Source organism: Gymnodraco acuticeps, unplaced genomic scaffold, assembly GCF_902827175.1.
Source record: "Gymnodraco acuticeps unplaced genomic scaffold, fGymAcu1.1, whole genome shotgun sequence".
Lineage (NCBI taxonomy): Eukaryota > Metazoa > Chordata > Actinopteri > Perciformes > Bathydraconidae > Gymnodraco > Gymnodraco acuticeps.
Window position 1 is genome coordinate 3,235,368 of NW_022989985.1, and position 11,603 is coordinate 3,246,970.

The 11,603-nt window shown below is 40.6% G+C and overlaps 1 protein-coding gene across 1 annotated transcript; it reads left to right on the forward strand.

Moving 5' to 3' along the window:
* The first annotated feature begins 480 nt into the window (after positions 1-480).
* On the forward strand, positions 481-11,587 carry piwil1 (piwi-like RNA-mediated gene silencing 1). Its single transcript, XM_034212547.1, has 21 exons — positions 481-550; positions 1,780-1,873; positions 4,387-4,483; positions 4,804-4,932; positions 5,036-5,250; positions 5,499-5,620; positions 5,821-5,901; positions 6,137-6,334; positions 6,456-6,564; positions 6,794-6,920; positions 7,199-7,316; positions 7,778-7,892; positions 7,998-8,185; positions 8,316-8,388; positions 8,796-8,996; positions 9,587-9,690; positions 10,042-10,112; positions 10,219-10,372; positions 10,591-10,716; positions 10,789-10,936; positions 11,293-11,587. The coding sequence occupies exons 2-21, from the start codon at positions 1,805-1,807 to the stop codon at positions 11,407-11,409; spliced, it is 2,562 nt and encodes an 853-aa protein (XP_034068438.1). The 5' UTR covers positions 481-550; positions 1,780-1,804; the 3' UTR covers positions 11,410-11,587.
* Positions 11,588-11,603: the final 16 nt, after the last annotated feature.

Consider the following 11,603-nt stretch of genomic DNA (forward strand, 5'->3'; position numbering starts at 1 on the left):
CTGAAGATCATATGGCATTATAAGCCTATACAGAGAGTCGTAATTTGCACTATTGTTGTGGTTTACACATAAGTGAAAATCTCAATTGTTTGTCAGTTTGATGCTTAAAGTACTTCAGTAAGTGTAACATTGCTTCATTATGAGACTCAGTGAAGTAAGTGTTTGTTAGTCTGTATATTTACTGTGTGGGCTATACTGGCATCTAGCGGTCACAATTAAGATAGCACTATAAAAAAGTGCAGACACAACAGCACAAGGTTAAACAGATCAATGCGCTTAAAAAAAGTAGTCCATAGGCTCTTTTAAATTAATTATGTAAGGAAACCTTGAAAAAGGTCTTTATTTGATTTATTTCGAAATATAAAACATTAATAGGTATTTATGCCGTATGTTAAATGAATAAGAGTTGGATGAATTATTAAAGATCTTTGCAAGCGTATTAATCTTTGCAGTAAACAGGCCTATAAAGAAATTGCGCCTCATTTGTAGATGCACCTGTGTGACCATTTCTTTCATCGAGTAGTCCGGTGTAAGGAGCTTCTCTTTAAAAGTGAGTATTACACTAAATACATTAAAACGTATACATCGTACGGTGATATTGACATTAAATGTTATGTCTGAATCAGATTTTTTGCCGAAGTTCAGATGTATTGCTTATAGAAATGATATCATTGCCCATGAGGTCCTAGCCTTGGTGTTAACTTTAATTGACCATCAGTCGACAACCATGTGAACAACATAGCTTGTGGTGAATTTGGTGCATGGCTTAAATTGATAACTATAAATGTCAATATAAGGTTCATATGCGAAGGAATACCGAATGTATTTGGCGATAGCCTTTGTAAGCATGCTATATTAGCTACGTTGTTAAGCTACCTGGTTTAGCATCGGCTAATGCTGATCATTCATTAGCATGCGCCATCTTGACTGCAAAATTAAACACGTGTTACTTAAGACATTTTGCACAATCCATTTTATTCGTCACACGTTTTTGTCCGAACACAATAACAAAACATATTCTTTTTTTGGCATGAGATATAAAGATGTGACTCTATTTTAATGTCAAGATGCAGCATTGTCAGAAAATTAGCGTTTTATACAAATGTCCTTCTATTATTTGGCGGTAGCCTTTGTTAGCATGCTATATTAGCTTCGTTGTTAAGCTACCTGGTTTAGCATCGGCTAATGCTGACCATTAATTAGCATGCGCCATCTTGACTGCAAAATTAAACACGTGTTCCTTAAGACATTTTGCACAATCCATTTTATTTGTCACAAGTTTTTGTCCGAACACAATAAAAAAACATTCTTTTTTTGGCATGCGATATGAAGATGTGAGACTCTATTTTAATGTCACTATGCAGCATTGTCAGAAAATTAGTGTTTTATACAAATGTTCTTCCATTATTTGGCGGTAGCCTTTGTTAGCATGCTAATATTAGCTTCGTTGCTTAGCTAGCTGGTTTACATGAATGTTTAATAATGGATGCAACATTATTTATGTCCTGTTGGCATGCTAATTTTAGCTAAATTGCTAAGCTAGCTGGTATTACTACTGGGCAGCCCCATCATTAATTTTCATCCGCTAATAGAAAATAGCAGGTGCCATCTTGTCTGCCAAAATGAAAATATGTTGCTTATTGTAAAGCATTTTGTTGTTTTTATTTTTATATATATTATTGGTCAAGTTTCTCTCTGAACATTAGATAATTATGAAACAGTGTGTGTATATATATTATTACTTTTTTAAAATTATATTTGTATTCTTTTTTTGAACAGCTGCTTGATTTGAGACTGTCCGAAAATGACTGGTAGAGCGCGAGCTAAATCACGAGGCAGGGCACGTGGTCAAGAGACTACAGCACCTGGAGCGGTAAGTGCAGTGTACTGTAAACTCTGGCCGTTTCTCAATGTCAAGTAAACCTGCTGCAGAGCCACTATTTCAAGTAAACTACATCATCGAGTGGCGCCGAAGGACTGTTTAAATGCATGTTAAATGCCCAGCATTCAGCGCCACTTGATGACGTAGTATACTTGAAATAATGGCTATGCAGCAGGTATACTCGACATTGAGAAACGGCCTCAGGGTCATTTATGCATGATCAAAAACGTGTATATTTCCTTGATTATTGTGAGACTACTTTATTACAACATATGCATGTTTAGTGAAGGCATTATTAGTGTAGATTACGCTTGGATTACTATCAACTCAAGTTTTTATATCTGTAATGTATGTTAGTATATAAAGGAATTTGAGTAAATCTTATTTTGCTTGTGGTGGGTAATAAAACCTCTACTGAATAATCATGCCTGGTACTGATGATCCACAGCCCTAACTGTAATTGGACATATCGTTTATAGTAGAGTGGCATTTATTTCCTTAAATCATAATTTGATTCCTAAAATGACATCCAATAGCAATTAGCACATTTATGAGTATTACAAAACTTTAGAGAATCGAGATGTTCTTTCATTGTGTCTTGTTTTAAAGTAAAATTGTGATCATTGGACTAATGCATATATAGTAATAAAAAAAAACTGATGTATAAATTATATCTAAATCTTAATAAATTCCATAATCCTGCTTAGAGTTTGCTGGAGTAAGGACATGGAAATAAATGGGGATGCAGGTTGATCGAGTGGGTGGGGCCTATGAGGATCTTCCATTTAAAAGTGATGTTTAAAATGCAGTTAATGGGGCTCATTCACTGGCGCTTCCACAACCAACATAATTATTACATTCAAATGAAGTAAATTATTCAAGTTTACATTAACTTTGGATAATAACACGGGAGAAATGAGCGGAAGCGCTCTCTTTTCCTTTCTCTCTCGACAGCCTGTCAGTATCTCATGCAGCTCACTGATCCAGTAATGAGTGACGCGACAGTGAAGAATAAATATATTTATTAGGGGTGCACCGAATGGGAAATTATTGGCCGATACCGAAAATAGGAAACAGTTGGCCGAAAGGCCGAAAATGATTAATAGAAATATATATATATATATAATGTATACATTTTTTACCAATGTTGTTCAGCTACCTGATTATGGAAATAGACATGATTATGGCTTAACTTAACTTAACTTAACTTAACTTAACTTAACTTAACTTAACTTAACTTAACTTAACTTAACTAATAATCACTATTATGGGTCCATAAAACATTTATTCAGCACTTTTGAATGCATACAGTACATTTATATATGTCATGTATTATTGCTAAAAAACATGATATCGCAGTCTTAGTGTCGCCAACTCGTTTCTAATATGCAAAGACAACAAATGCGTCTATGATGTATTTTCGATCAGACGAGATCTCTCTCCCCCGTCTGTGTGCGAGGGGGCGGGGCAGTTTACACACACGCAGCTGCTACATGCAGCGGAGCACACTGCGGAGATGGCGGAGAGAACGCGCTCCGAGGTGTGGTTAAACTTTACCCGTCTCGATGTGGAGAATACTTGTTACCATAAGTGCAATAAGAGTTTAGCATGTAAGCACGAGCAATTTGTCTAAACATTTAGCAAAAGTGCACCGCATGCAGACGGAGGAATGTACCGGGTTCGACCGTCTTTCTAGCAGCTCTGTAGCCCCATCCACGAGTAACGTTTCCACGTCAGGTGTTATGTATGCTAGCAGCAACACACGGAGTTAACTCCATTATACAAACATGGGTTAATGATTAGAGGTAACTGAGTTATTTAGTTTGTTAAAATTTCAGCTATTCTGTTTACAGTCTGTCATCAGATTATTTAATACGATTTGTTAAAGGCTCAGGGCAATCTCGATGACAAAGGTCAATGTCCCCCCCCCCCCTGTGAGCCAGCCGCGAGCATGGTCGCCGCGTCTTTATTACGTCATCACAACAACACGTTAGGTTACCAACGTAAGCCTGTTCTGACATTCGGTGATATTTTTTCGGTGCTAAAACCCTTTCGGCCGAAAGGGCCTTTTTAACCATTTTCGGTGGCCGAATATTCGGTGCATCCCTAATATTTATAACTACTTTAGCTTGTTCCAGAGGTAGATAAAATAGCTAAGTGTGTTGGGTCTAACTCTTAGTGTGTGTGTTGCTCTGCTCATCGCTCCGTCACAGCGGGTGCAGCTGCATTTCTGCTTCACACACGTTGCATACTGCTATTTTATTGTCATTTTCGGACACCTTAAAATACTGCCAGATTAGTGAAGCTATTTTGGCGAGCTTGTTTTGCCGCGCACAGAGAAAAGTGTCATGTATTTTACGTCATGTGATCGGCCGATCGATCGGAGCATCCCTAGAAATAAAGGCCCGCTGCTTTGATGCAAATATGTTTGGCATATTCATACTAGTTTGAACAGAGCTCCACATATTGCACATAAATAATAGCATTTGCTTTCTTTTTTGAAGTCCTTGGCTCAAGGAGAGCCAGCTCCCCCACCTGATCCTGGACAGCTGGTCGGAAGAGGGAGACAGAAAGGTGCTCCTGGTCCCTTTTCGGCAGAAGGTATCGTCAAACATCGTGATATCTGTATTTCTCCTATATGATCGTGCTTTTTTGAAAGCCTGTGGCAATGCATTTAAAAATGTGGTATGACAGAAAAGTGTTCTAAGGTAATTGAAAATGTGGCCACACCTTCTCCAGACCAGCAAATATGGCGATGGTAAGGACTGCATTCAGGGAAATTAGATTGATCAAATAAGGAAAAGTAATACCCGTTAGGATATGGCACCATTCTTGCATATGTGTTTTTTAAACTTTTCAAGTTTGAGTATTGCATCACAATGCTTGCAATCAAGTTTTGAGTCTGGATTTGTTTTTGTTAGCTGTTCTACAGATTTCAGCCGGATTTCAACAGGTGAAGCTTGGAGAAAGGGGTGGACGCCGCAGAGATTTTAATGATGCAGGAGTTAACACCAGAATGGCTATGGAGCATGTTAAGGAATCAAAGTCTGGTCAGTAATCATTACAAAAAATATATGCCAACGTATTAAATAAAAGTACATTTTATAATTTGTGGAGAGATATTAATCCTTAACTGTGTGAACACTTCCTCAGGAACATCTGGTGAAGCCATCCGGTTGTCAGCAAACTTCTTCCGCATCCTGTCCCGCCCTCAGTGGGTGCTGTATCAGTACCATGTGGACTTCAACCCACCAATGGAGGCCCGTCGCCTGAGATCTGCACTCCTCTTCCAGCACGAGGAAACGCTTGGCTCAGCACGGAGCTTTGATGGAGCTCTGCTGTTCTTGCCTAAAAGATTGCAGAACAAGGTACTCTAAATCGGCAAATGAAAAACATTTACACAACTTTTATCTTTATTTACTTTCACTGTTGGATGGTAATCAATGTTTTTGTAATTGTTTCGGTCCTCATGTCCGAGAAAGAAGGCTTGTCATTTTCGAGCCTGAGACCTGAAAAACAGGCCTGGGGCTTAAGAGGTTAAACGGTTATTCTTTCTGTTCTCACCGATCTAATGTGTAATTATTATTATTTTTACACCTTTTTGCTTTGTGTTTAGGAGACTTTGCTCCACAGTGAGACGAGGATGGGAGAAAAGGTACAGATCACTGTCACTCTGACAAATGAACTGCCACCGACGTCACCGGTGTGCATTCAGTTTTACAACATCATATTCAGAAGGTAAGCACAGTTGGAACATACATTTGTATTGCATCAGCCAAATTAAATGTACCATGCGCCAATACTTGAATTAACTTACTTAATCATTACGTCCAAAACTAAAGGCTTGGATAACAATACATTTCACCATTTTCTTATTGGAAACTCCAAATGTCTGTTTTTTTAAAGTGTTTTTTAAAAATGTTTTATAATGTCTTCAGGATCCTGAGAATGCTTGACATGCAGCAGATTGGACGCAACTACTACAACCCCAAGGATCCACTCAACATCCCACAGCACAGGTATATAACTCTCACATAAGCTTTTGCCTATTTAAAGAACAAAATGGCAAGTGCATGTGTACGCAATATAATAGGAAAACTGATGTCTGCTTTTAAAAAACAAACTCCATAGAATACTTAAGCCCAGTAAGAAGCCATAGCAGGGTTTAGTTGATGTGCAATCTTCAGACGTTGAGGCTTACTTTTTTTCAATAGCTTTAGGCAGAAACACATTAAGCCTGTATGTCTGTCCTAGGCTCACCATCTGGCCAGGCTACACCACAACCATCCTGCAGTACGAGTCTGCCATAATGCTGTGCACTGACGTGAGCCACAAGGTCCTGCGTAGTGAGACGGTGCTGGACTTCATGGTCAACCTGAGGCAGAAGACTGGAGATCAGCGATTCTCTGAGATCTGCGGCAAGGAGCTGATTGGTCTCATAGTCCTCACCAAGTAGGATCCTAATCTGCCACTTATTTTTCTTAAATGAATGTGCATATTTATAATACTGTGCTTGGAAGGGATTATCCACTATGTATGTATCAGTATTCTCTCGATACCTTTTTTTTAATAGGTACAACAACAAGACCTACAGGATCGATGATATCGCATGGGATCACACTCCTATGAACACATTCACAAAGGCAGACAAAGAAGTCTCCTTCAAGGACTACTACAAGTCTGTAAGTTTCATGCACTCAACACAAAGATCAGAGCAACTGTAACAGTCATTGGTGTAGCTTTCTGCCTCAACACATGCACTTCCCACACACACAATTTAATAAATGTTGTATTAAAGACATGAACATTTACTGCTTTCTGTTATGTTATTTAAAGCCCCACCAGTAAGTTATGAACCTAAATGTCAACCTTATTCTAGTCTGCACTGATATCCAAACGTTGTTCTCCCAGCAATACAGCCTGGACATCCGTGATAACAACCAGGTGCTGCTGATTAGCAATGTGAAGAAGATGGGGTCCACTCAAGGCCCTCCTCCTGGCCCGGCCATGCTCATCCCAGAGCTCTGCTTCCTTACAGGTTACCATCTTATTCTGCTTCAGCTATAGCCATGGTATCAAATGTTTTTATTCATGAGGAGATTATTACGGAAACAGGTCACTTGTTACACAATTTGTCAGTTTTAACGGGCTTGATTACTTTTCTGATCACAAGAATACAGCAAAAAAGTGAAGATGCACTCAGAAGTCCTTGTGTGGTTATTGGTGACAGCAGTTAGTCTTTCTGGATCCATTGTAAAGCCTAAACATTTGGTGACATTTGTCCTTACTTGATAATAAACTCATTTTGTTTGACAGGCTTGACTGACAAGATGCGAGCTGACTACACCATCATGAAGGACTTGGACAAACACACCAAATTGGAACCACAACAGAGGGAGTCACGCCTCAACAGATTTGTCGCCAGTTTGCATATGTAGGTGATATTTGTGCACTTGTGGCCACAACGATGCAAGCCCAATTAATGTATGAAGAGAACTGGATGCAGCGGTTCATTCCACATTTGACATCTTTCAGGACGCATTGCGTTAAACTATTAAAAAAAAGCGCTATTAAAGTGACAGTATTAATGCAGTATCTGTTAAATTGTGATATTTTTTAATTTTATCGCTCTAGCCTCCTTTCGTAATGTGATTGAAACAGTAGTTTTAATTCCTAGGTTTGGCAACATTTAGTTTAAAAGCATGACACACTTCCTGTCGGCTATGACAATCCCTGTTTACACATACTGAGATGAATGGCCAGCCAACTGAACAGGTCTAATCAACACACTTTTTACTTGAGTGAGGCGGCTGTACACATCAAAAGTGCCATTTTCCACATCTTGAGGCATTATGATACCAGCCTTTGATTTGAACCCCAAACATGTTTCCATAGGAACACTGACGCTCAGGCGGAGTTGGACAAGTGGGGACTCAGCTTTGACAGGGAACTCCTGAAAATGACTGGCCGAGTCCTCCCCGGGGAGAGGATTTTCCAGGGATCAAGATCGGTACAGTACATGCTTGTGTTTGCATTAATACATTTTTCTAAATAAATTCAATGTATTCATTTCTATGTTCTGTAAAAGGGTTAAAATAATTGTTTTGTCCCATAGTATGACTTCAACCCCATGATGGCTGAATGGGCCAAAGAGATGCGTGGCATGCCTGTCATCAGCTCTCCTCCGATTGACAAGTGGTTCATGTTTCACACCCGGCGTAACGTCAACGAAGCGATGTCCCTTATGCAGACCCTCGGCAAAGTCTCCGCTCCCCTCGGGATCCGCATGCAGAAAGCCGTCATGTGAGTTTCAGCAAAAAAACACTGCAACAAAAAGCAGCGACTTTATAGACCAGTGACCATCAAAATGAACGGCCCTGATTCGATGGTTTTTATGATCATTTAGTTATTGCAAGCTGTTCTTTTCCTTTAGGATCGAGTATGATGACCAATTGGAGTCTCTCCTCAGAGCCCTGCAGCACAACGTGACACCCCAAACACAGATGGTGAGTGGCTGAATATATCATGCTTAAACTCAGGTGTATTACTTTAGTTGAGGGTTGCACAATATTTCAATTAGGCACCTCAAGTTATATCTGTTGTGCTGCAAAAGGAAAACGTGCACAGGGACCACTCATCGGTTGTTCTTTAATCGGTTTGATCAAACAAACAAAGCCAGGCTGATCGTCCTTAAAATGAACGAGGGGCAGGAGATAAAATCATCAGGAGCTGAAACACAAGTTGTATGGAAATATTTCACCTACAGAAATGGATGATGGCGATCTCAAACGGGTACTTTGCGGTAAAACAGTTTAAATGTTGCGGAAGAAAGAATCGATGTCTTTTAAATCCAGTTTTTCCCAATAGCATGTAACTTCAAAGCTAAATGAGACATGCTGTTTTTCTATATTAGGTGGTGGTGGTCCTCGCCAGCAACAGGAAGGATAAGTATGACTCTATCAAGAAGTACCTCTGTGTGGACTGCCCCACCCCCAGCCAGTGTGTGGTGGCCCGGACCCTCAGCAAACCCCAGGCACTCATGACCATAGCTACCAAAATTGCTCTGCAGATGGCTTGCAAGGTTGGAGGAGAGCTCTGGAGCGTGGAAATCCCTGTAAGTTGTACAAGAACAAGAACTCATCTGTTCATTGAAGAAATTAAAGCTTAACGCGTGTTTTAGAAAAACGAGATAGTAGTTTTTGAGTGAGTTAAGTTGTTTTAGAGAGTAGCACTGCTACAGCTAATTGTTTCACTAAACATAATACAGCTATATTTATAAAGCATTTTAAACCTCCAGACCAAAGTGCTGTCAAAACAAAACATACAAAAAATGATACAGCACAAGTAAAAACAACACTCTAAAAGATGTTAATACGTCGCTGAGGAGAAGAGGTGGGTTTTAAGAAGCGATTTAAAAGCGTGTGGCAGCCTGTCTGATAGGCATGGGTAGATCGCTACAGAGAAGCAACGGAATGACTTTGATTTGTTAAAAATGTAGCACTCGGACTGTGGCACCCTGCCGTTGGGTAGTTACCCACCACATCTTTATAATGAACCCAAAATTGAACACCTCGTTGGGGGATTCAGACGATTTACTGCTTTTCATTAGTTTCAAGTTTGGGTGAAACCCGAAGGTGCTGATGAATGTGGTTTGGAAAAAACGTGGACATGACGCTTGCTGCTAACTTGCCCTTCTCTCTGCAGCTCAAACAGCTGATGATTGTGGGCATCGACTGCTACCATGACATCTCGGCCGGGAGGAGGTCCATTGGAGCTCTGGTTGCCAGCCTCAACCAGAGCATGAGCAGGTACGTTTCTACGGACAAACCCCTCAAAAGTTTCTACATTGTTCTTCTGTCACGATCATGATACCAAACACTCTTAATTCAGCATTATTTATTTGCTGTTCGTGTACACATTACACCAGTGCCTCCGCTCTGGTACATGAACGCATGGCGAAACAAACATGCCTTTTTATCCTTATGAAAGCACCTTACTGTCTCGACATTTAAATTGGATTGAACTATAAAGCATATTATAACAGAGGCCGTGTATTCTAATCTGAGGGGTAGCCTCTTTCCTCACGTAACATGTTTCCCCTCTGATTTAGTGCCACAACACAACCAATAAGTCGCGTGCTGTTTTTATTTTCTGTCAAGGTGGTATTCAAAGTGTGTGCTGCAGCACAAAGGGCAGGAAATCATGGACGGACTCAAGATGGCCTTGTGTGGTAAGTTTACTTTCAGAATTCTCTGAAGATAGTCAGAGATAGACCTAGCTTTAATTTTCTATCAAATCTTGGCCTCGGTGCTATAATGTTTTCATTTGTGTTCCAGGTGCTCTGAAAGACTACATGAAGTTCAACAACTGCCTGCCTTCGCGCATCATTGTGTACCGAGACGGGGTGGGAGACGGCCAGCTGCACAGCGTGGTCGACTACGAGGTGTCACAGATCCTGGACTGCATCAAGTCCATGGGACAAGACTACGTGTGAGTACTTCATCTCTAAGAGCCCTCTCAAAGCATTCACAAGGCTTGAATCTTAGGACTTTATTTTATACTTGGCGTAAGTAATGTTTGGCTATGTGTTGAGAAGGATCCCTGATTGGTTGAGTGGGGTAATGGAAGCACCCTAACGACTTGAACAGAGCTCATTATACCAGAAATGGCCAGTTTTCTGATGGGGCCTCTCCCTCTGTTGGTCATAGGCCCAAGCTGACTGTGGTGGTGGTGAAGAAGCGCATCAGCTGCAGGTTGTTCAGCCTCGTCACTGGGAAGGCCACCAACCCCCCCCCAGGCACCGTGGTGGACTCAGTCATCACCCGTCCAGAGTGGTATGTTTCTGGATGGCCCTGCATTATTCTAAACATTTTCAGTAGTAGGAGGTAACTGTTGCAACCTTTCAGGTATGACTTCTACATCGTGAGCCAGCATGTCCGCTTTGGCAGCGTTGCCCCGACCCACTACAACGTAGTGTACGACAGCAGCGGCCTGAAGCCTGACCACATGCAGCGGCTCACCTACAAGCTGTGCCACATGTACTACAACTGGCAGGTAGGCTGGCCATGCAGTTTAACATTATTATGGTGACTTGAGGACAGATATTGTCTTACAATATTTGGATATCCTAATAATGTAAGTGCTGTTCAGTCTTGATTTTAAAAGCTGCAGTGAAGTAATGCTACATTCAGAATTGAACAGACTTCTTAACTTCTGCATTTCTCTTAATCAGAAAATTCGTCAAAAATACTGAGGGATTTGGTCAAAAGTAACTTAATTCTCTTCATATCTACTTTAAAATAATGGTTTTCCAGAACCAACATGAATTGGCTAATAACATATTGCTAAGGGTCAACCAGTGATTGTTAGAGTTGATATGCTCTGGTTTATGTTCTGTGTTTGTGCTTCAGGGGATCATCAGGGTGCCCGCTCCGTGCCAGTACGCCCACAAGATGGCCTTCCTGGTGGGCCAGAGCATCCACAGGGAGCCCAGCATGAAGCTGGATGACCTGCTCTTCTATCTATAGTGAGGAGGAGGAAGGGCGAGCGTTTTGTTCTGACGTTTAAGTTGCCTTCTGATGGAAAGGCATGGTCGTGTTTAAGTTTTGCCAAAGCAGAGTTTTTTTTACATTTTTGTAACCTTGTGTATTGATTTACGCAGTTCTTGTTCACATTTGATAATGTTCTAATAAACATTTGAGTTAAGTATTTTGTGTTCATT